At 45.1% G+C, this 25,612-nt stretch overlaps 2 protein-coding genes across 3 annotated transcripts in view; both read left to right on the top strand.

The window, feature by feature from the left end:
* cntn3b (contactin 3b) overlaps positions 1-13,584 on the top strand; it is a 44,372-nt gene extending 30,788 nt beyond the window's left edge. For both annotated transcript variants that reach the window (XM_031567140.2, XM_042707754.1), the window contains 12 exons: positions 402-538; positions 1,542-1,671; positions 2,290-2,440; positions 2,972-3,099; positions 4,405-4,580; positions 7,212-7,329; positions 8,538-8,696; positions 9,116-9,265; positions 9,861-9,931; positions 10,951-11,185; positions 11,733-11,842; positions 13,345-13,584. In XM_031567140.2, coding sequence (XP_031423000.2) covers positions 402-538; positions 1,542-1,671; positions 2,290-2,440; positions 2,972-3,099; positions 4,405-4,580; positions 7,212-7,329; positions 8,538-8,696; positions 9,116-9,265; positions 9,861-9,931; positions 10,951-11,185; positions 11,733-11,842; positions 13,345-13,569 — 1,790 coding nt within the window. In that variant the 3' untranslated portion in view covers positions 13,570-13,584. The remainder of the gene's footprint in view (positions 1-401; positions 539-1,541; positions 1,672-2,289; positions 2,441-2,971; positions 3,100-4,404; positions 4,581-7,211; positions 7,330-8,537; positions 8,697-9,115; positions 9,266-9,860; positions 9,932-10,950; positions 11,186-11,732; positions 11,843-13,344) is intronic.
* Positions 13,585-13,647: 63 nt separating this feature from the next.
* Positions 13,648-15,759, top strand: LOC122132879 (contactin-6-like). The gene is made up of 5 exons (XM_042707709.1): positions 13,648-13,651; positions 14,085-14,224; positions 14,668-14,957; positions 15,538-15,550; positions 15,688-15,759. The coding sequence occupies exons 1-5, from the start codon at positions 13,648-13,650 to the stop codon at positions 15,757-15,759; spliced, it is 519 nt and encodes a 172-aa protein (XP_042563643.1).
* The last annotated feature ends 9,853 nt before the right edge of the window (positions 15,760-25,612 follow it).

The raw sequence follows: 25,612 nt of genomic DNA, 5'->3' as shown, positions 1-25,612 counted from the left end.
GTTGCAGCGGAACGTTGAGTGCCTAACGGGATGATGCAGATTTAGTGTGTCTCAACAAGGCAATCTTTTGAGAGTCATTATTAATGATTAGAGCCTTGTGCTGACTGGTGTGTGAAATCGGGAGAGAGAGCAAGAACGAGAGAGAGAGAGAGAGAGAGAGAGAGAGAGAGCACACTGGAGAGGAGGAGAGACTTACTCATAACTATAAAATTGGAGTGAATTTAAATTTCATCATGGGTGTTAAATGGGATTGCTTTGTCTAAAATAAGGAGGAATGCATCATGCAAAACAGTAGTGGGTTTGGAGACTTTGCAGAAACTCTTTCAATTTTGTTCATATCTGAAAGTTACTGATTTTACCCATTTTTAACTAATTATTTTTGCATTTATCCACTTTTACAGCCAAACCCCACTGGCTCCAAACAATGAAGGACACCACCCTATCGATAGAGGAGCATTTGGCTTGGGAGTGTAAAGCTAGCGGAAGACCCAAGCCGTCCTACAGCTGGTTGAAGAACGGAGAGATGCTGACTGCAGAGGTAAAGCAATCCTGCAACAGCAATTTAAATACAGGCTCTTATGTAGGTATACAGTGTACTGCACTGTAAATGCAGCTTTAGTACACAACAATATCAACCCAACAGTCTATTCAAGCAGAAAGTTCTTGTGGGAGTCTATGGGGTTACAGGGTACATCATTTTGCGGAGACTTTGGATCTCAGTCATTAGTTCCACAGGCTAGAAGTGCAAACTAAATCAAAGTGCTGGGGATTTTAAACTTCTGGACCTTGCATTCCGCACATTTAGTCGAGTCAGTACACACCATCAATCCCGTGATTCATCAGATAAGTCATAGTTGATTCTATAAAAGTCTTTCTGAAGATGATAAGAGCACGCGCCAGGGCAGCGCTGATGCGCGGCATATCTGCATATAGCCAGTGTGTCCTGCTGACAGCCCCGGCTCAGATGAATCAGACGGGAGTGACCTCTTTCACTGCCACTTAAGATCAGCGTCGGTGCGCCTCGTCTGTATGGCAAACAGCTGATGGGGTTAAGCTTCCGTGCCCCATTAGTGAGACCTCAGCAGAAAAATATTCTGACCTGTCGCAGCCACTTTTCCGTCTGGACGCTCATGGGAAGTAAATAGCGTATTAGTGTGCCACTGGTATTGTCAACACCACTTTTCTGTTCATCAGAGCTGCCGGTCAGCAGTTTCTACCCTTAACACACACCCCGCCCCACACTCCACCAGCAACCACCTCACCTACCCCCCACCCACCTTACCAACCCAAACACACCACCCACCCCCTCCCACCTTACCAACCCAAACACACCACCCACCAGCCCAGCTCTAAACACTCACACCATAACCTGGTCTTACAATCATCTTGACAGTTCTCTCTCTTTCCACTCTCTCTCTCTCTCTCTTCCTCCCCCTCTCCCATGTCTCCTCACAATGTTGGAGTAATTGCATTTATGCCTGCTCATATAATAGGCTGCCCAGTCAGAGTGCGTTCTGATTTGTGTGCTGTTCTCCCCACAGGGCCGAGTGCAGATCGAGAACGGAGTTCTCTCCATCGTTTCATTAAACCTGTCAGATGCCGGGATGTATCAGTGTGTGGCGGAAAACAAACACGGCATTATTTATGCCAGCGCCGAGCTAATGGTGTTAGGTAAGATTGCTTTGTGCATTTTCTTTCCCCCCGTTCTGTGCGATGACTATCTTGTCCATTGTTCAGGCTTTTTAGAGATGATGCAGTACACTAAGCAGCTCTTGAGAACATCCAAATGTTTTTTTTTTTTTTTTTTTTTTTAAGAAAAAGCAGGAGCCTGGATAATCACATCAAAAAATTTCACTCGGAGATGTTTTGTCTTTGAAACGCTCCATAGTATTGATTTCAATAACCCTGAGAAAGGCATTACATTGTGGCATCAGAAGACTGTCTGCTGTAAATGACATATTGATTATTTGAGTAGCTCTGGGGGCATCTACATAACTAACCCATCAGGAAAGGCTGTAAAGGCAATCTTAAATAATGAGGGTTCGCTCTTGAAGCCGACCATAAAACAACCACGAAGCTCCACAACGTGTGACTGCTGGCTTCAATGACTCACGAATAGAAAAATAAAAACAAAACCACAAAATCACCTGCAGCGTTTTCAACAGCAGCAAACCACTTTCTTGATGGAGAACCAAGCTGCACAGTTACAGTTGATTTTCCTTAATCACATTTCTTAATCACTGTTCGATCTTACTGATCAATCACGCACATGTGTGATGTCTCATGCAGCCTCCCCTCCAAGCTTCTCGAAGAGTCCATTGCAAGCCCTTCAGAAGGCGCGCTCAGGCAGCGAAGTGACCATGGAGTGCAGGCCTCAAGCCTACCCCGAGGCCATCAGTTTCTGGAAGAAAGGAAATGAGATTTTGCAGAGAAGCGAAAGGTAAGAGGCACAAAAATAGTTTTCCCTTGTTTTGGAGACGGAGCTGTGATTCAACTCCTTTTTCCCCAGTAGTGCCGTTTCATTACGACCGTGTGGAACTGTCTAAATAGAACAGCAGACAGGATATTTCCTCCCTCACCAACCACCACTGCCATTTTACCTGGCGCTTCAGCTTAACGCTCTCCATATTGAAATAAATCCGAAAGAGAATGCTAGTTTGTTGTGAGGATGGCCTGTGGTATCGGCCTGGAAACAGAAATGAAAATGTACTGCGTTTCACTTTAGTGTCTCAACAAGCACTTACAATGTTCCCTATTTCTGCTCATTAACTATTCATCTGCTTTACAGTCAATATACTGTTTCTCTCCAAAGGTTAAAACAGGGGAAAGGAATGCTAATATCCAACAAAACATTACTTAGGGCTTCCAAGCCCCACGAGAGACCATTAGCTCCAAGAAACTGAAGTGAACTATGCTCAGGCTGTACACCACAGAAGATGCATTGATTGTGGTTTCTTCTCTACCCCCAAAGGATCACACTGCTTCCCAATGGTACACTGAAAATTGCCAATGTGACCAGGAGGGATGGAGGAAGCTACACATGCATCGCTAAAAATCAATTTGGGACGGCAAGCGCATTGGGAAGGTTGCTAATTACAGGTAAAATCACAACGGCGGGCAATACAACACTGTCACAAACCTGTAAATATAACGGCCAGGGCCTCAAGTGATAGTACAGATTCCATCCCACACAACTATATTTGATTCGTTTTTTGTGCTTTGTATTTCCCTTGCATTACAATGTTTTTGCCTTGTTCCTAGGGATTAGGGGGGAAATGAATGTGTGTAAGCCAACAACAGCATCCCTAGACACACTTAGACAAATTGAGTGTTGCTCTTAAGATGGATCACCAACATTTTAGCAAAATAGCTTTAATGCTTGTCTTGGTGCCTCTTAAAATCATTTTGAGAGGATTATTTTCGCCCGTGGCCTCACTCATATATATTTTTCATACCCAGTGTTTTGTCGTTATTAATCTGCCATGTCACAGCCACTCCTAGCCAATTTGCGCTAAGATATGTTTGCAGCTCTATCCCTTTTCAAGAGTCTTTTTCTCCTTTTGCAAAAAGGTTTCTTATAGATTTAAAATTATGGGTTGAGGCTCCGCTTTGAGATCTAATTGAAAGGTCATTATTTATGGGTCATAATATGTAATGTGTGGGCTTAACCCTCTCAAAGGTGCAGTGTGTAGGATTTAGGGCGATCTATTAGCAGAAATTTAGTATATTTGTAATTATGTTTTCATTAGTGTATAATCATCTTAATTGTTGTTAGCTTAGAATAAGCCCTTCATATCTACTTATGGAGTGGGTCTTCCTCCACGGAGTCCAGCATGTTACGCCACCATGTTTCTACCAAGCCAAACCAAACCAAAACACTGGCACTAGAGAGGGCCTTTCATGTTTGTATGGCACCTGACAGCCACCGTAGCTTCTCCTACATGCTTGGAAAGGGAGAGGTGTTCAGTTGGTTGCAATCTGCAGCCTCACCACTAGATTCCACTATATCCGATATACTGCACCTTTAAGCATGTATGAGTCCCTTGTTTTGTTCATTAGCAGTTTGTTGTGCACCAACAGCTGAACCTACTAATCTAGTTGAATGTAATTATGTGGACCTTCCACTCACCACCCATATTGCAAAGCACTTTATGTACAGCTCTGGTAGTTTGCTTTTTGCAAACATTTTCTTTCATTAACCATATGTTGTTGTGGTTTGACTGTTCCAGAGATAAAGACCTCATCCTAAACAGAACACTAGAACAATAGAAAATAGAACGATCATCTGTATCTCTAAACTGGTTTAGAAAAGTTGATGGAACACTGGGGTGGATGTCAGTGTGTGCTGTGTGATATAAAGGGAAGCCGGTCTGTGATGCCAGAATGTTTTGACTCTTTGAACAGAGCCCACCAGGATCACTCTAGGGCCAAGCAACATGGAGATCATTGTTGGCGAGAGCATCGTGCTTCCCTGCCAGATAGCCCACGACCCGGCCCTGGATGTGTCCTTCTCCTGGGCATTCAACGGGCAGCTTGTCGACTTTGATCGGGATGGGGATCATTTTGAGCGAGTAGGCGGGGTGAGTCACTCACTGGTGGAATGAGCTATATTTGTGTATCACTCCAACATTAGCCACCATGGATGAAAACAGCGTTTTGACAATGGTGGTGATTTATTATTTATTTTTTCTAATAAACTTTCTGTGATGAAGACGGTTCGGGTTGTTTGACTGAAAGTTGTGTAAGCCAGATGCACAGATTCATAACTTGGCATAATGTGAATTGTAGCGTTGGCTTATATAAATTAGCTTTTTAATCCTACCATAACTTCAAAAACGGGACATTGCCATTACCATGGACTGAAAACTGCTTCCACTGCATAAAACTTAATGGCAAATTTCCCTTTTCCGAATGAGTCTCAAACGGACTCATTTGAAGTAATAAAGTATGGCTCATAGATGTAAGCTGCAGCATCAGTCCATTTTAAGTCACTCGTTTATTTTGTTTTATTAGCTTTTTCCTGTTGTTTGGCTGCCTCTCACGCCGACTCTTCCGCTCATTAGTAGAACCGTTGAAGGTGTAACAGAGAGTGGTTCCTCTCCTCCTGAGGTTCTATATTTAAACACACTCACTCAAACAAGACTCACTGCGCGAAATGAGTAGCTGTTGTTCTCACCAGAGCGAACTCAATGCAGTGCAATTGGGAAAGGCCCTCATATCAATTAAAACTCTTTCTCCTCCCACCCTCTTCCCAACTTCTCATTTCCCCCCTGGGGGGGAAAACATTCTTATCATTACTCTTTGCTGTAATTGAATTTGCATACCTATTTATATAACTGATGCCCTGAAATAATTTACTAATGAGTAGGCTGGTAACCAAGGGCAAGGCTGGAATGGCGGGTTTGAAATCGGCACACAGAGATGCCGATAAGACACTGCTCTTTGTTGGACATGTGTTCTCTTTAACAGAAACCGAGTCGTTTTGTTCATGGCAAATGGTTTTTAAATAAGTGTTTGATAAATGAATTATTCATGCAAGGTCCATTGAAGGATACATACTACAAACAAGACAGTGTGTAAAGCCCGGGCTGATAAGTTGATCCATCGCTTGTTGAACATCTTCCGGTAGTGGTCATGTAAGGTTCAGACCAGCTTGGTTATAAATGGCAATTATAGATGACTTTGACATGTGCAGACGTGCGTAATGAGTTGCAGTTTTCACAGATTCTGTGTCTTCTGCTCGGAGAGAGATTAACAGGCTTCTGATGAATTCATTAGCATAATTAAACCGGATCTGCCCCATAACTCCCTGGCTTTCAGGGGAGGGAGGGGGGTGATTTAACCATTGACTCCCTGCAAAGGATTACTGGTGGCCAGCATCTAGGCTGTGCACCCCTGGCTTATCTGAACCAGGGAAGGGGCCTCCAGAGCGACCATAAGTATGCCTTGGCTTTGTCATCACCCTGGAGGCCCTGTGAGATCCCCGGGCCTTCATGCGCAATTGGAACCCAGCTGAAGCATAGTCGCCGCCATTGCCCCCCGGAGCTTGATGGAATCTGGCTCCCTGGCAGTGTCTCTAACCTCGATTACGCCTTGCTTGAGTCTGTGTGTGTGTGTGTGTGTGTGTGTGTGTGTGTGTGTGTGTGTGTGTGTGTGTGTGTGTGTGTCTCAACTGTGGTTCAAAAAGAATCCCCAAGGATAAGACACAATGTGAGGGAACAGTGTGAAGAGAGAAAGGCATGAATATTTTCGAAGCTGGCGGTTTTCTGAGAGAATGTTTCTTTGCAGAGAATTCTGTGTGAAATAATATGATTGTTTCTTTTCTTTCTTTATTTTTTTATTTTTCAAATAAATGATAAATTTAATCGTAAATATATGATGCTTTTCCATGAACTCACGGAGGAAAGTGAATCCTGGAAGAAGAGAAATTAAAGATTTTAATGACTGGTGATTTTTGACCCTTATTAGGGTTAAGATAAACAGAAATGGAGAGGGAGAAAAATGGAGTGGGGGAGAGAGATAGGGATAGAGAGGGAGATAGGGAGAGGGAGAAAGTGAGAGAAACATTATTTTCAATGGTAAACTCCTTTGTTATGTTTGTTTCTTGACTCCTGCTAACATGAATGTGAATTGTGCATTGTCTGGAACAATATTTGCTCACACTGTGTGTCTGTCTTGTCGCTGCACCGGTCGGGCACACATAATTAGGGAATAATTAGAATCGTCTTGCCAATTAGAGAATCTGTTTGCACAGTGGCTTCCGGTGTGGCAGCAACAATGGGTGGTTGGGGGGGTTGGGGGGAGGCCACAGGACGATTTGTTGAAGTCGTCACCCTCCTCCTCCTCCATCACCACCGGGGACATTCTAAAAGGTGGGGGAGGCTTGTCTCTCAGGATTTTCAATGGCGTGGGTCTCGGCCAACATTGCAAGGGCTAATGGCTCCCAGCATTCAGAGCCTTGTGCTTGCAAGGTCAGAGAATCGACAGTGATTTTTTAATTTTTTTTGTAAAGTTCCTGACTGCCTCATTAATTTGAGCTCCCTGCAAATGTTTCATACCATGCAGTAATCAGCAAATCAAAAGGCTGCATTGCTCCAACAGCCAACCTGTACCTTCAGCATAGCATTTGGATGATGCTTATTCAAGTGTGTCTTAGTGTTAATCGCCGTTAAATGATGGTCACGGACGCTTTGCGCATCTCTTTTTTGTAGTCCATTGCAGGGGATCTGATGATTCGAAACATCCAGCTGAACCATGGCGGGAAGTATGTCTGCCTTATCGACACAGATGTGGAGCATCTGTCAGCTGACGCCATATTGATCGTTAAAGGTATGAAATTATTCCTACCCATTTCGTTTTTGCCCAGAATGCATTGCAGTCACACCATTTATTTGTTGGGAGAAAGTGTGATCCCTGTGCAAACAAGCGCTGTGGAATGGAATGCTTAGGATTGGTTTCCAGCTATCTCATGGTGCCATGACAGAGGCACATAGTAGAAGGTTCATATTATGATTCCATTAATTATTAATACCTCCATCAGCCACTGAAATGAAATATGAAGTGTATTTCTAAAATTGCCTTTACCGCTGCAGTGGCAATTAGACACAGAGGCAGATGGAGGTGTCACGTACAGATCTAATCATGGCTGCATAGACAATGCATGCGTGGACTGAACCGACTCCGGTGTCCAATGACCTACATAAACCATATATATAACAGATGGACATGACAACTCACATGTAATTAATCAGATAATGTATCCTACATATGCAAACAGTATCCCAAAAAAGGCAAAATATTTTGATAGGGCAGACCAGTTTGAGGCTGACACATTAACAGATCGTCATCGGCATTGGTATGGTGGTGATCCACATCAGTATTCATAGCCTGCGGGTATCATGATGTCAGTCCCAGGTGCTTTGGAGAGGAGCTGTTTATCACATAGAACAGCCCTAATTGGCTCATTTACACACTGAACGCAGGCGCGCCGCCCAATAGAAATGTATACGAGTAGCGGCAAACGATTTGGAGCAGAGAGATGCAGGCAGACAAAAACATGGAGCCATTCTCAGAAGCTGAGACACGGGGATAGAGGGATGTGTGTGTGTGCGGGGGGGGGGGGGGGGGGGGGGATGAGCAGCACTCGCCGTTATTTAAAGAGAAACTGTGGGGGAGAAATCAGCGTTTCACTCGGTAACCTTTTATGAACCCGGCATGCACTGTTAGCATTCACGTGACCCTCCCTTACCCCACGCCGTGCCGTGCCATGGTGTGTGTGTATGCGTGTGTATGTGTGTGTGTGTGTGTGTGTGTGTGTGTGTGTGTGTGTGTCTATGCAAGTCTGTGTGTATGTGTGGGTGTGTGTGTGTGTGTGTGGGGTGGGTGTGTCTATGCAAGTGTGTGTGTGCATATGTGACACTTTGTGTGTGTGTGTGTGTGGTTGTGTGTGTGTGTGTGTGTGTGTGTGTGTGTGTGGAGTGGGAGGGGTGCTGGTGGCGATGCTTTGCTAACCTGGCTCCTTTATCTGTTGGAGTCAGGCTCCCCAGGCCCTCCTGAGACGGTGCTGGTGGAGGAGATCACAGATAGCACGGCGCAGCTCTCCTGGACTCCCGGCAGAGACAACGGAAGTCCCATCACCGGCTATGTGGTCCAAGCCCGCACTCCCTTCACGGTGGGCTGGCAGGCAGTCGACACAGGTAACATGGGCTGCCAACCACAGAAGTGTCCCAGGGGCAAGGAGGGGAAAACAGTTTATGTCTTTTATCAAAAATATTTGACTATATAACAGTTGTTCAAGTTAGATCAAGTAATGTGTTTGTAGTATCTTACCACATGCCATTTTGTTTGTATGTGTGCTTGTTTGTGGTTGTGTGTGTATGTGCGTGTGTGTGTGTGTGGTCATATGTTTGTGTGTGTGTGGGGGTGGTCTTATGTTTGTGTGTGTGTGTGTGTGTGTGTGTGTGTGTGTGTGTGTGTGTGTGTGTGTGTGTGTGTGTGTGTGTGTGTGTGTGTGTGTGTGTGTGTGTGTGTGTGTGTTTGTGTGTGTGTGGTCATATGTTTGTGTGTGTGTGTGTGTGTGTGTGTGTGTGTGTGTGTGTGTGTTTGTGTCTTGTAGTCCCTGAAGTCATCAATGGAAACACACTCACTGCCACTGTGGTGGGGCTGAATGCTTGGGTGGAGTATGAGTTCCGAGTGGTGGCCAGTAATAGTGTTGGGATGGGAGAGCCCAGTCCACCGTCCCCAAAGACACGGACCGAGGATGCCAGTAAGTGTCTCTTAACACACACACACACACACACACACACACACACACACACACACACACCAAAAAGTACACTCACTCACGCTTGGATGACTATACACACCCCTGACATTCAAGGCTTTTTCAAGCAGTGGCTGATTTGACAGATTAAATATGATGGATCATTTAGTTTGGAGAGGCAGATACACAAGTGGATGCACACGGGTGCTCCACAAATCTGTAGCGGCGTCGCCTCGCATCGCGCAAAGAGCAGTCAAGGAAAATGGTGGATCTGGATATTATGCTTAACAGAGAGTAGCTTATTTATTCATTGTGACATTTGGCATTTTTGAAAGACAGCATTCGCTAAAAAAAATAAATGAAATAAAATAGACTGCAGATGGGTTCTGTGAAGAGGGAGATTGAGTGAGTGAATAACTGAGATAGGGAGGGGGTGGGGGGTAGGGGGCTTTTAAACATAAAATGAATTTATAAAGCTGTGTCAGAGAGGGGAATATATTGGCCTGTGGTTGAGCCTATTTAACTGAATGGCACTGTAATTGAGCTCTTCTGGAATTTTTTCTGTGCTTTCTTTTTTCCCCCTCTCTCCGCCCTGTAGTCCCTGATACAGCTCCCACTGATGTCGGAGGCGGGGGCGGCACAAAATCGGAATTAGTGATAACATGGGAGGTAAGTCATTTGTCAGCTTTTTACTGTTCACGCCATTGCCGGGTAATGGCTTTGCTTAATTGTCCAGAATTGAATGAAGCAATTTTATGATTTCCAGTAGAGCCCCACCCCTCCCCCTTGCCTGCGGTGCGGCCGCGAGGCTCCATTTCACCCTCCTGAGTGCTATTCAATTTGAGGGGACAGAAAATTGAGCCGCACACCCCCCTTCGCCTGACAACAGCAAACCGACGTTGTAAATGTGGCCCAGGCACGGAAGGGCCAGGTGTACAGAGGGCCGCACTGTTTTCCTATGCGTCTGTTTATTTCCTTATTTGTTTATTTGGAAATGAAAGTCCACCATCAGGGTACTGAAGGTAATAAAGAGGCCTTCACTTGAGATGGTTATTAGAGAGTGCCTTTTTTCATTGCCACCAAATGCATTTTAAATTGCATTTACAGGATGGTGGTCTGCATTCTCACTTGTCTTTGCATTTACCTCAGTTTTGGCAGGCCAGGCCATGTTTGTCTTTCTCTACAGCCAAAGTTGCCTTTTTTTCACCATGTGGAGCCGTGTCCCATATTCGACTAACATCTGCCACACGTGCCCGTTGTGTGAGGACACTGTTAAAATGAATATAAAGTGGGATTTAAAGAGGAACAGATAGGGCTGAGTGATCAAAGGCAGTCTCCCCCCTTGTCCCCGGTGGGAAAATCCATCTGCATATGTCTCCAGACACAAGGCAGCCTATTTCCCTGGCCCCTAGAGAGGAGAGAGTGGACACTTTTTACAGCATCTGAGTCTATAGGGGCTTTGATAGAGGCTCCTCGGTCTCAGTGGACTGTCCTTTTTTCTCCCTTTTTTCCTCCCCATCTATATGGCCAGCATCTCCCTCTCTCTCTCTCTCTCTCTCTCTCTCTCTCTCTCTCTCTCTCTCTCTCTCCCTCTCTCTGTGGGTGTGCTGTGTCGGTGGATGCAGGGCAGTCCGTGTCTCTGTCTCTATGTGTTTTAATATCACTATAGTTTTGTGCTTCGCTCCCAGCCCGTGCCTGAGGAACTCCAGAACGGCGAGGGCTTCGGCTACATCATCGCCCTGCGGCCGGCCGGCTCCGTCACCTGGACGCGCACGGTCGTCTCCACCCCCGGCGTGGCCAAGTACGTCTTCCGCAACGACACCATCCCGCCGTTCTCGCCGTTCGACGTGAAGGTGGGGGCCTTCAACAAGCGGGGGGAAGGGCCCTTCAGCTCCGTCGCCACCGTGTTCTCGGCTGAGGAAGGTAAGGGGGAGAATGAGAAAGCAGCCTGCAGGAACATCTCTGATCTTTTCATACACACACTCAGACGTGACCTTGAATAATAATGATATAGTAAGTTGGTTCAGACAGTTTTCTTCACCCCATCTCCCATCTCCCACTCCCTTTTCCCTCCCCTCCATTCCTAAGCTGTGAATGTCAACCTGATATTAGTTATTGCAACGGTAGCTTACAGGAAATCCTGGCAGGCACTTACAGCACTATGAGTGAGCTATGATGTTAATTGAATTTGCGGTGCAGATTCTCCTTCTGTCTTGTCAGTCACAGATCCTATTAAACTGCAGGAGGAGGGATGTGTGTGTGTCTGTGTGTGTGTGTGTGTGGTGTGTGTGTGTGTGCGTGTGTGTGTGTGTGTGTGTGTGTGTGTGTGTTGGGTAGGTTCACTCTCTGTGCTCTCATCCCATTCCCTCCCTGTTTTGCTGCTGTTGATGGAAATTCCTTTTCTTTTCCTCCCTCTCTCTCTCTCTCTCTCTCTCTCTCTCTCTCTCCTATGTGTTTGCACTTGCTCCAGTGCCCAGCCTGGCACCGGTGAGAGCGAGGGGCCAGAGCATGTCAGCGTCCGAGATTGAAGTGGTGTGGGAACCCCTGCGCTCCATCCCTGAGAGAGTGCTCGGTTACGAGGTACGGCTCGAGCTCTCTCCTCCTCCTCCTCCTCCTCCTCCGTCCGTCCTTTGTGACCGAGTACACACCCTACCTTTCATATTTTGTTGGGCTCCGGCCGGAACCGTGTGCTTAATTGGCCGTGGTGGATTTGGCTGCGCCGGTGTGTTGTCCTGGGCTCTCGACGTGTCACCCGGAGCGTTTGTGTGAGGCGGCGCCTCCATTTAGCCGCTGTCACTTCAGACGGCCCCCCACCAGCCTGACCCCCCCACCAGCCTGACCCCCCACCAGCCTGACCCCCCCCCCCCACCAGCCTGACCCCCCCCACCCACCCATCACCACCACCTCCTCTCTCTGCCGTCTCATCTCAGAGCCCACTGAAAGCTTCCTTTTAAAGGATGCAAAAGCGGCATAGCGTCTTCACCCAGCGCCCCCCTTCCTTCTCTCGCATCTCTGGCCCAAGGCACAAAAAACACATTTGGTTGCCATGGTACTGGATATATTGCACACGGATAATAACACCATAATGTCACGATAGAGCGATCTAAAGGAGAAAAAAGTCACAGCTCTTTCAGAATAAATCTTTGGCAGCAGATGGTCCAGATCAGAAATGTGACTTTGTGTCATTCACTGATAGATTGATTAACTAATCTTTTGACAAAAAAAATTGATGTATAGATTCATCCGCACGCGTTTAGACTTTCTGTTGGTTTTGTAAATGTAATCCAATCCCAATCCAGCAGCAAAGAAAAGCAAGGCCCATGGGTATAGTGTACATTTCCTCTCTAATTATTTATTGACTTAACGCCATACACAAACATTAATGGTGTATGTGTCCTTAGGCGGATATTGGATTTTACCCTCATTAAATATCTCTTTGCCCACAGACAGATTGTAGTAATTGAAAATTAGCATTGTGAAATTCTATTAAACATACATAATTGGGATAATGTAATTAGTTGCAATTAGTAAGGTTTGTCATTGTCAGGGTCGTTAGCACGCACATGGGAAAGAAATGTCAGCTAGAGATGCAGCACGACTGTAATATTGCAAATGTCAATGACACATACACCTAAACATAAATGCCTCGTTCTAATGTAATTACAGTGTTTAGTCATATTTCTAAACATAGATAAGTCCACGACGGAGTCTTTTCGTCATGCAGTTGTATTCAACATCTTTTAAATGTTGGGATTTTGAAAACAAGTGGTTCTTTATACAGGCAGTTCTCTGAACTGTGCTAATGGAATCATATACTTCACAGACAAAGAGAAACCGTCCTTTTAGTAGCTGCTATTTCAAAGAAGTGCCATATTTCGTTGGAAGTGAATCAGTGAATTTCACATCTTTCTCTCATCACACCCGAGTCTTTCAGAGGACTATATAGCAGGTTTTTTTTTTGGTAGGGTCCTCCAGCACTTTAGGGAGCGTAGCTACAGCTCAATTCCCGCCAGTGTCTTGGTGCAACAAAACAGCAAAAATACTAAATAGAAAGCCTGATATGTGCATTCCCTGGCCATCAGGTTGTGTACTGGGAGGACAACACCAAACCAGACACGGTGGGCAAGGTGAGAATATCCGCCAACTACACGGCGGTGAACATCAGCGGCCTGCGGGGAAGCGCCCAGTATTACCTGACGGTGAGCGGCTTCAACACGGCCGGCACTGGGCCCCAGTCCGCGCCCGTCAACGCCACCACCAAGAAACCCCGTGAGTGTCTCTGTCACATGCCGAAGCCTTCACTGTGACCAGCTTTAGGATAGTGCCGTCATGAATACACATTAGGTGTACATGTTGATGTACTCTGGATTATTTGTTGTCTGAGAATGTGTTAAATGTAGAAGCTTATTGGAAACTAGATCATGTAGATTTCCCTACTTTGATGCAGTACATGTACAATGTAGAATGGCCATATTTTGACTAATGTATACCTCTCCCCTCCCACCTTATTCACTCTCTCTCTTATCTCTGTGACTGCCCCCCTTCTCTCTTCTCTCTCTCACTTTCTCTCTCTCTCTCTTTTTCATCTCTCTCTCCCTCTCTCTCTCTCCCCCTCTCTCTCTCTCTCTTTCTCTCCCTCTCTATCTCTCCCTCTCTCTCTCTCTCTCTCTCTCTCACTCTCTCTATCTCCCCCTCTCTCCTCTCCCTTTTTCTCTCCCTCTTCCCCGCTCTCCCTCTCTCTCTCTCTCTCTCTCTCTCTCTCTCTCTCTCACTCTCTCTATCTCCCCCTCTCTCCTCTCCCTTTTTCTCTCCCTCTTCCCCGCTCTCCCTCTCTCTCTCCCTGTCTCAGCCCCTGGACAGCCTCCACTGAATGTAAAGTGGACTCTTATTGGCTCTGAGCTCACCCTGCATTGGGACCCAGTTATAGCTCTGGAGACCGAGTCAGAGGTCACAGGATATGTTGTGAGTCTTATGCTCCTTCCTATGTGTGTGTGTGTGTGTGTGTGTGTGTGTGTGTGTGTTTGTGTGTGTGTTTATGTCTGTGTCTGTGCATGCTGAGATGCAGAATATTTGCCATATACTATTTTTACAGTCCAATCTTAGATATCATTACAGTGATGGAGAGTGGAGTAGTCAGTGGTTATTCCGCAGGGCCATTGGTAGAGGTAGTAGACTCTGTGCCGCCGCTGTTGGTCATAATACCCAGGAGTCATGGTGCTTAATGTGTGGAATGAATGCTTTTTCACAGCGGGGAAGATGTCTTAAGGCCAGCCCGAAGCAGCAGCCAGAGCAGGCCTCTGCCACCCAACCCCCCCACCCCCACCCATTATCCTTGCCCCTCCAACAAATTGTTCCCAGTTTTTTTATGTGTAAATCTATGTCTTTGTTTATTTCTATCGCCCAAGGTGGTGTGCCGCAGACACCGCCACAACGATGCCAAGGCCATCACCACCGACCAAACCATGGCCGAGCTGACCCTGGCAGCCAACGACAACTATGTCATTGAGATCCGGGCGCTGAGCGAGGGGGGTGAGGGCGCAGGGAGCGAGCCCATTCACATCCATAAACTGAGTAAGCTTCCTGGTCTTCACGCTTCCTCACCTTTCCTCCTCCCCCCACCCCCACCCCCACCCCCACCCAATGCACCCATGTCCTGCAATGATAAGCCTTTAATGATGATTCAATCATCCAAATTGTACATTTATTCTGGCCTCGTTGCCTCCTTTTCCCACCGCGTGTAATATACTTCTCGCCCATGCAAGAGACCCGACCTTTTTAGAAATTCCCGTGCGGGGCAATCCATCTCTGTCACCGGGTTGTTATTATTCCTTGTTGACTGCGAAGCACGGCAGCATACAGAGCGGTAGACAGTGCGCTGTGACAGTGTGGTGAAATTCAAATGCACGTTTTCCTCTCTTTTTTTCCCCCATGCTTTGAAGAGATCTTGCTTTGTGACGTAAGCCTTATCATCTCTGACTCCTTTAATGGCTTTTCCTGTTCCCAAAGCCATTAATAATGCAGATATGGCGAGCGCTGGTGAAGTCAGCCTTGTGTGTTGATTTACTGTCGGCTGTCACCGGACTAAGCCTGTGGAGTCCTGACATTTCCCCCTTCGAGGAAAGAGCCTGAGTCTCTATGTCCTCAAGATCTATGTGTCCTAAAGACCTGTGTCTCTGTATTCTAATTACCTGTGTCTGTGTCTGTGTCTATGTGTACTAAATAACTGTATTTCTGTGTCCTAAAGACTTGCGTCTCTTTGTCTCTGTGTCCTAAAGACTGTGCATCTGTGTACTAAAGAGCTGTGTCTCTGTGTCCTAAAGACTGTGTCTCAGTGTCCTAAAGGCTGTGTCTCTGTGTCCTAAAGACTGTGCATCTGTGTACTAAAGAGCCGTGTCTCAGTGTGTCCTCCTGTGTCTCTGTTTCAGGCATGGGTGCGCGGGGTTCAGGAGCAGCTCGACTCAGGAGCGGTCTCGCCCTCTCCCCTCTCATCCTCGTGACGCTCTGCTCTGCACTCTCGCTGCCTCCTGAAGACTGACGCCTTCCCTCCTCCAACCACCCACCACCCCAACTCCTCCTCCTCCCCCCCCCTCCTCCCTCTTTTCACCTTTCTCTCGCCTCTATCCCTCCATCTCCCTCTGGCTCCTTTCATGTCGACTCCTACCACCATTCTCTCTCTCCCCCCAACCCTGCGCCTCCTCCTCTCTCCTACACACCTCTTTATTCCCCCTCGCCTTCCTGACACTCTTCCTTCTTTCCTGCCGGCATATCACTTTCTCCACCCTCATCATTTCATCTTTGCAGTGCGATTATCCTTGTCTGCCTATATGCATATTCATGCAAATTGCATGGGCGTACATGAAGATGAGGCACAGTCACAGGTGGGACATGTCTCAGCCATGCATAATTAATGACATCGGGGAAAGGTTAACGAACTGGTATGCGTAATATTTAACGGTGTGTCAACATAGGATGTGTCACCCATCTAAAAAAGAAAAAGAAAAGAAAAAAAAAAACATCTCAAGACATTTCACTTCCAACTAATTACACTTCCTCGGAGGAGTGCCGATGTCTACATTGTGTTTGCCTCTGATCCTGGGAAGAAACTAATGCCTTAAAACATTTACATACCAAAGTAGATGACATAAGGATTTGCATTTTTCTTGTCGGTGTCTCCTCGTCCTGGTGTACATCCTGCCACTGATAAGATATTTTTGATCAATTCAAATTCCCACAAGAAAGGGATGCTGGATGTTGCGGGGCCAGTGTTGTTTGTAAAATGGCCCCTTTTAAGTAGACTCCCTAATCAACGGTGGTGTATTAGTGGGAGGAGATGGGTTTGGGAGGTTGACGTTACATTTATTCATAATTATAGGATGATTTGTGTTAAAAAATACACTTATCAGTTATGTGACGTGCTTTCAGGAGCTTCCAAAGAGGGTGAGTGGCACAGTAGGCGGACCGAAGGAGGAAGTCTTTTGGTTACGTTGAGCAGCGAGCATTAAAATTAGTCAAAACGATTTTGTGGATAAAATGATGAGGGGACTACATTGTGTGTATGTGTGTGTGTGTGTGTGTGTGTGTGTGTGTGTGTGTGTGTGTGTGTGTGTTTTACTTCACAGGAGCCAGAGCTAAAAACGCGACCTGTGCCTAACCTCCTTATTGGTTAATAGACAGTAAAATTCCACTGGGCCCTGTAGAGAGGCACTAGCTCTTGCCTGCCTGACCCTCCCCAACCACTTGTGCAATGGGACCCAGTTGCTGTATTTGTTTCAATTATTCATACATGGCTCTTTCTGCATTCTGCACAGTTGGTGTGCTTGATACTATTAGGGAACAAATCTTATGCCGGGCGGAAAAATAAGCGTGCACACACACACACACACACACACACACACACACACGGAAATGCCTAGAGACGCCGCGTGAACCCTCTCTGACGTGGCCTTGAAAGACCGGTCCACAGTAAGGGCTCCATTGAGCCTTAAATAGAGTGGAGTTTGCGTAGAGTTAGTGCCTTTACGGGGGATGCTTTTGTTATGATTTACAGAATGCAACAGAAGTGGGTACAGCCCTGTGCAATATCACTTAAATGTCAAATGATTCAAACTGTATCACCTTACAGTAATTGCATTACCTCTAAGTTGAACAATAGGGCATTTGCTCTTGTGTGAAATTAAAAACAAACAGTTTAGATTTACTGTATTAAAAATACAGGCCCCACAGAAGGAACTCGATGCCACAAAAGTCAGTACACCTTTCATTGCCAAATTTCAAATGTTTTTTTTTTCAATACTCAATACTTAATTTTCATGACAGACTCAATTCTTCTTCGGCATGGAGGATACCAGTGTCGCACACATTTCTGGAGAAATGTTCTGCCATTCTTCAGAGACTCCATCTTTTAAATTTAGAATACCTCAAAGGTGTTCTATTGCTTTCAAGTCTGGCGACATACTTGGCCAGGTCATAGTTTTTACTTCTCTGTTCTTTAGGAACGCAGTTGGCTTGTGCAGACTGGGAGTCATCTTGTCAGCCAGTATTTTGGTATATTCACAGGCATTCCTGGTGCCATCTATAAATGTTATCTCCCCAACACCTTTTGCACTCATGCAGCTACATATCACACTCCAACCTCCGTGCTTCACTGTCGGGATTATGCATTCACTGTGATAGTCCTGGCTAGGTTCAAACCAAACATGCTCGACCCCATCTAAGCCAGACTAATTTATCTTGGTCTCATCTGACCAAAGAATGTGCTCCCAATATTCATCAGGCTCTTTTTCATGGTCATGCTAAATTTAATCTTGCAGTTTTGTGCCAAAGAGCGAGCAAGGGTTGTTTTTCTTGGATGCCGTCCATAGAGGTTGACGTAATGCGATGCCTTTTGCTGTCACAGACACTCTGATTTCCGTTGATGACACTTGTGCCAAGTCTGAAGCACTGGCCCATCTGTTCTTCAGAGCTAGATTATGCAAGTAGCGCATGTCCATGGCGTCATTTTAGGCAAGCCGTCACTGTGGCTCTGATTAGTGGCACTATGGCTTGTTCTATATCAACCGATTTCACATGCGACTGTGTTTCAACTGATTTTAAGTTGGTCACCGAACTTCCTGGATCCTTTTTCATCGTCCATCATCAGATTGTTCAGTGTTTCTGGCAATTCTTTTTTTCCACAAGTAGCCATGATACAGACATGCACATACACGGCGTGCATCACAGGTGTACTCACTCAAACAGGTGTTTCAATGATCACAGGTAGTCTAACTTGTGTGTCAGTGATTACAGGTGTATGTTGTTCTACTTTGAGGTCTGTATGTTTAATATGGTCTAATAAGTATTGTGTTTGCTTATGAGAGGAAATACTCCACTTGTCAATTTAGAAATCATGCAATTGCTGAGAGGTGATACCATTTTAAATCATTTGACAAAACTATTTTCCACATTTTTAAGTTTTTATGTGCAACCACTTTTGGTATCATCATCAAATAAATGTTGATGGAATGTGGTCATGTGAAGGACAGATAAACACACCTGTCATTCCCACTAGCTGTCACACAGAAATGTAAGAAAAGCTTTCACAGCACGACATGGGCATCAATATCACCAAAAGACACCAGTTAACATGTTAGGAAGCTTTTAGCAGTGTCGGCTTTGCTGTTAGAGATGCATGCTTTTTAACTCCATGACGCTGCTTTAAGTGATACTGCACAGGGGTGTGCACACTTCTGCTGTGTACTGTATTCGTGAGGGCGACACATTATTGAGCCCTGCAGCGCTGCAGTGTCACCGCATGCTCAGTAAACTGACGTACGACACGTGCACAAAGGCATACTGCAGGGAACTAAGTGGCTAGATGCGAGACACGAATGGAAATGGGCTCGTCATTAAAGTTTCATGACTCTAATGGCATACCTGACAAATGCAAAGGAGGTGAAAGCTTTACAATGGCAAAAAGGGGATTAGGAGAAAAGTCTTACTTTCACATCCGACATATCGACTGGCCTTGGTGCCCCCATCCTAGTAAATGTATGCCCTGATGTTCCGCATAATTTAGAGGTCATTAAGCCTTGGAGCCAATGATGGCAGCTTTCTAGAGGAGCCCTTTGTCCTGGGGCTTCAGTTACACTAATCCTATCCTTGGGTCTTTGCAGAACGTGGTGGTGTATCCTGAGCTTCGACTCAAAATGAGGGATGGAAGGGGAACCTGCCAGAGGCAGAGTTTTATCAAAATTGTTTTCCATTTGTTGTGTTCTGCTTGTTAGATGGCTCTACCATATTCAGCCACAATGCATGGACCAGTGGAGGGCAACGTGTGTGTGTGTGTGTGTGTGTGTGTGTAGATGGGGCTGCATGAGTTTCTTTTTACTGTTATAGTTTTATTTTTGGGCTTTTTTAGCCTTTTATTGATAAGATAGAGAAGATCAGACAGGAAGAGTGCGGGAGAGAGGGATGGGGAGTGGGCTTGAGAAATGACTTTAGGCCAGACTCAAACCTGGGTCCTGGTGGGCGCTGGACCAGCATGTGTGTGTGGGACGCCCACGTTACCTACTCTGTGCTACGGCTCCCCACCCACCCCCACCCCCCATCTCCCAGTTGCATGAGCTTCTGTGTGCTGCTCGTGGTCGTGCTTTGCTTTCCTGTGAGGAGTCGTGCCTTTCACTGAACCCAGGACTGTTCTGGCTCTGCTTTGTCAGCCAAGTGGCCTACCCCTCTCTTGCATTTGCACTCCTTTCTTCCCCATCCCCCTCTCTCTCGCTCTCTTTCTCTCTCTATCCTTCAGTGTCTCTCTCTCTCTCTCACTCACTCACACACACACAAACAGACATACACACATATACACATACACACATACACACATACACACATACACACATACACACATACACACATACACAAAGTTGAATCAAAAGCACAAGGAAGTCAAGGTGACGCAGCATCCCTGCCTAGCCAGTGGAACAAGTGTGCAGGGACCCAGAGGTCCATCAAAACTGCGCTGTGCTCAGTCCCACCACCACCACCACCCTGCCCTTCCCGCCCCGCCCAATCAGCTCCACTCCGCTCCGCTCCTCCTGCGCTTTCAGGAAGGCCAGGCAGTGTTGATTAGGCTGCAGCAGCCAAGTCAATGAGATATTGATTTTCTGCCCCCATTATTGCCGCTGTCACAATGCAGACAGTTGATTGACTGATGCCAGTGTTCCTGTTGCACGTCTCATGCCAGGTTATGGTGTGGGACGTCCTTCCTCTTCCTCTCTCTCTCTCTCTCTCTCTCTCTCTCTCTCTCTCTCTCTCTCTCTCCACCTTTCTGCAGTGCTCCTGTGCTTGCGCAGACAACAGTTTTGTCAAGTCAAAGCTTCCTCTGATCTTAGCTTAGCAGAAATGTAGAACTATTTTTCGTATACCTTGTAGGGCACCCTCGGATGAACTTCAGGTAGTAGTATTAGGATGACAAAACTAAATGTTTTTTTTGTTTTGCTTTGAACATTTTGAACTACCGATGCAGTGGGCAAAAGCTGCTAGGAGAGCAGTGGGCTGAGAGCAGACGAGTGTGTAGTGAGACTATACTGTAGGATGTGCCACACAGCCCCTCAGATGTCGCAGGCTGACACCTCCCATCCATTCATATCCTGTACAAAACATGCTATCAACCTGACAGAGCTTAACACATCCGTGCTACAGTAATTGTTGGGTACTACTGATGCATTTCTCTCCTATGTACTATGGGTGTGACCTGAGTTTTTGTGTTCCTTATCTCAATGTAATCTGTAAAATGATGAGGTTTCATGTCGTACCTCCATCCTGATCTTGTTTTTAGTAATGTATTATTAGGTATTTGCTTAGTATTATATCAGCAGCTTGGGAAAAAAAGGAAGAAGTAATCATTCATGAGGCGTTATTATTTTCTGGACCATGTTTAAAAATGTCAGGATAATAATCTTTTTTCCAAATGTATATAATTAATATCTATATATTTTTGAATCTGGCCAACATAGAGGACATAATGATGTTTTATACTACAACAAAAGGCCTGTGATTTTAATACTGCTGTATTAATCAATAATCTCCGTGAGATAATTTAACTATGACATTGTGTTTTCATATTGAAAAGTAATCGTTTTGTCTTGTATACTAAACTTGTGCATGTGAAACATTGTTTGGTGCGTATGTGTTGAATTTTATAAATCAGTAACTTAATAAAATTGTTGAAAGCAGCCACAGTCTTTTACCTTCATGATTTATTGATATTGGGGAGAAAAAAAACACTTAGACTCTTATGTTACACAGCCCATTTTCCAGTCTGAGATTCACTTCTATTCACTACACTACTTTGCCATTTCTTCAAAAAAGGAAAAGAATAATGATAGAGCCTTTTTTAGAGTTCGTCTTTGGCTATTTTTGCGATTACATAATGTCCGGCACGCATTTTACAGGCGAAATGGCAGCCTTATCTGGCAGGAGGATTTACGCTCTGCCACCCATTTCCGATTTAATCGTTTGCAGCTCCTTCACACTGAGCTTCCAGTTAACATGGCCATTGTAAATCAATTTGACGACTGGGCATAATTTCAGGGAGGGTGATAGAATTACAGATATGTAAGTGCTGCATAATCCACTTTATATGTTTTTATTTATTTATTTATTTTATGTGCTCGAGTTGAAAAAAGAAAATAGCTGAGGCTTAATTGGGTCCAAAGCAGTTTCCTTATTGTAATTTGATGCAAGATTACAAAGTTCAATAAGTCCGGGAAGCTCTGCTCCCGGGATTCACACATCAATGCTAAGTACAGCTTTTTTAGTCTCGGGGATCTAAGAGGGATTACTTTTTGCCATAACAGTTTGTAGAACAAAGCACTGCGGCAGGATGTTATCACTCCCCCCGCGTTTAAGAAGTCAAGCGTGTTTGATACCACCACACAGACGTAATTCAATCACAACTCACTCGCCGATGATTTAATTTTCAAAAACTCATGGAAATCAGCATATGCAATTCATCAGCCATTCAAAATTCATTAGGATGCCAGAGTGTCTTGTCATTACTCTGCAGCTAATAGCAAGTAGAGCCATTTCCCTGAGTGTCATCAAGTAATAGATGACCCTAATGAATAACACGTTTGACCATGAAGCAATAAATGACTCACATAAATTCAGCAGGACAAGCCATCCACCATGTACATGCCGCTTCTGCTGTACTCCTCATTTAGCCTCAGGTAAAGGCGAGCCTTTTCGTCCCTGTGGCTGGCCACTCAACATTTATAAAGTGGATGGTGCAGTGATAAATAGCTTCTTATCTGCTATGCATGGGTGGCGTTCAGCCAATCGACAGGTATGAGCAGAGTGGCAAAGGCTCTCAGCACCAGTCCTCATCACAGGCCTAATTATGTGCCTCTCTCTCTCGTGGTGGTGGTGGTGGTAATGAACAAGTCTGCCCCTTTGCGTGGAGGAACACAGTGTGTCTCTCGACCTTGCCTGATTTTCTTGGTGGAGAGGGCCTTTCATGCGAATTGCAATGAGCTCGAATTCATTCAAACAGGACGGACGGGGGGCTCGAGATCCCAATTAAAGCCTAATCCTAAAATGTGCGATGCCAGTAAGACAATAGTGGAGTTCTGCCCAAGATGGCGTGCAATTTCCTAATCATCACAGCGGATTGTGTAGCCCAGTAGATTTGACCTGCATATGCAGCGTTGTGCCCTTACGACAGCACGGCGTGTTCCGGAGCGGAGCTTTTCTCCACTCTGAACACTGTGTAAAATGTCAGGCTGTGGCCGTGGCCCTGTTCTGTTGCACGGAGTCCACAGGGTATTGTTCAGGGGTCTTGTCCAACTGACAGTGCATTCAGACGACTCTTTCAGCACAGCAGAGGAGAGGGAGGATACTGTTGTGCAAGTGAACTTTGCTCATTTTCAGCCTCTGACATTTGCAGGGTTTTGGGTGGAGATTTGAGGGGGTCTGTGAACTGAGCCTGTGTCTGGGTCATTATTATTGGCAGGCTGACTCACATGTAATTAGAGGTTTAGCAGAGCAGAGCAATTTCCTAATTAAGTATAAATGTCAGGCTCATCAGGAAGTGGCCAAAAAATTCATCTGAATGCCGAGCACACTTCTTACTAGTAAACAACGTGTCAGGGAGGGTGTCTTCCTCACAGGTAAACACACACACACACACACACACACACACACACACACACACAAACAGGAAGAGAGAGAGAGAGAGAGAGAGAGAGAGAGAGGAAAAAGATGAGGCATACATGTGCAACACATGTCAAGATGAACTGCATCAATACAATTAAACCATAGGCAGGTATTCCCCACTTTAACATTCCTTGTAGCTTTCATTATGTCAAACCTTTTATAGGGTGTCAGTCATTTTAAATTCTCCTGGAAGATCATGAGAGTAATGACAGCCACAACATCATTGCACTGCTGCATGTAAATGACTGCAAGTTTTATGATTCTTATATACTGCATACGCATATATGTCACTCCCAGTCAATTAACTACATTTAATGGTAGACCATTTATAAATTCTATCTGTGCTTCTAAACGAGGTACATCCTTCAAGTCTGACGGGAACAATCATCCGCCGTGATGGGCAGCGACGCACGGGGAGTACAAATAGAGGTGCACAGGCTGGACTGCCACCAGCTGAGGACACGAGTAAGAAGGTCATGATAGCAGCAGCGCTAGCTTAGCGGAGCCCGTGAGTCAGTGCAGCTCAATAGCAATAACTTAATCCCGAGTTAATTTGCCTGAAGTGTGCAGGCCTTTGACATCTCCCGCTGAGATGCTTGAAACCAAATGCAAAAAAGTTATGGTTAATCAAGCAACATAAATCCGATGCTATTTTACACAAGCTATAAGACATGACCATATCCATTATATTGAGTATAGGTAACATAGGCTATGCAGGTTTCCATCAGTTGAGTGCAACTGTTTATATATGACAGCAAGCTGTGATGATTTTTTTATTACAAATAAATACTCATACTTAAACATCATACTTTTGTATTATATCGTATTGTACCGTTTATCACCATTTCTCCTCAGCATACCAAGATCTGAGTTTTTTGGCCGTATCGCCAAGACTTGCCATGCTACGCTGAACAAACGTTGTGAACTATTCAACTTTACTGTAACAGACAGAGAGACAGACAGACAGACAGACAGACAGACATTTAATTGATGTGGGAAATTTCAAACGGAAGTAAAAGGAAATCAGATAAGCAGGGTTAGAGCTATTAGATACGTGTAATAGTATACTCCTTGTGTGGACAAAACTATGAAACTCAATCAGATGATGAGCCAATCACTTCACTTCTCTTTCATGCTTACTCGGGAGAGTGAAGATACATCTCCCTTGTCCCTATAGATCAATATTGAAGTGGCACAATTAAGTCTGCTCAATGGTCAATAGTCTTAGAAGACTGAACTGACAATAATACATTTGTCATCTATAGAAAAGGTCACCCTCACCCTCACCCACACCACAATCAAGATCAAGATTTTCCTTTGACTGGTATATTGGTCCACACTAATCATTAGAGATCAGAGTGCATTAAATATCTCCCAATTTGTAACACATCGCTGTCTGCATGTCTGACATCTTCACAACAGTGCAGTAGTTGTACACAATAGGTGTGGACAGTACAATAGTGTTTTTTTTTTTTTTTTTTCACACAGACAGAAATCATTGATTTTATTGTCATGGAATGATATGAAAAAATAAAAGGAAAAGAGAATGAATAGAAAAGATGGTGCATGTTCAAGACTGCATCTGTATCCTCAAAAGAGCCATTGATTTTTGTAGTGAATACAAACTTTACATTTGTTTACTTGTTCTATCCACATCTGGGGTACGTTCGTCGTAGGATTGAAGCTAAGTTAATCAATTGGCCTTTTAGCCCGTTAAGATTAGCGAGCTGATTGAGAACAGCAAATATGGGTTCGTTAACGGCTGATCCGTATCCTAATCATGTGGTTAATTTCAACCAGGCTAAAGTTATCATGGCATTTGCGCGTGCACGTCCTACTTCAAAAGGCAGGAAAGGTCGATCACCAAAACCATGATTTTCTAACGGTGTAATGGTTCTAAACTCAAAGAAAAGGGCTCTTTTTTTCTCCGCTGGCGAGTAGGAGATGAACATGAACGCTTATGAAGAATACAAGACCATAATCATGGCAAAATTCAACACCACCACCGCTATGAGAGCAAGGTGTGTTGGGATGTTTATAGGGTGATATCTATGTATGAATACCTGATGGCAAGTGTCCACTGGTACAGAGGTTTCCTCTACGGTTTGAATCTGCATGGTTGCTAGTTCAAATCCCCTCACCTCCTTCCTCGATGTAGTT

This window comes from Clupea harengus, chromosome 5 (genome assembly GCF_900700415.2).
Source record: "Clupea harengus chromosome 5, Ch_v2.0.2, whole genome shotgun sequence".
Taxonomy (NCBI): Eukaryota; Metazoa; Chordata; class Actinopteri; order Clupeiformes; family Clupeidae; genus Clupea; species Clupea harengus.
The sequence above is the reverse complement of the archived record's forward strand: the minus strand, read 5'-3'. Positions and strand labels throughout refer to the sequence as shown.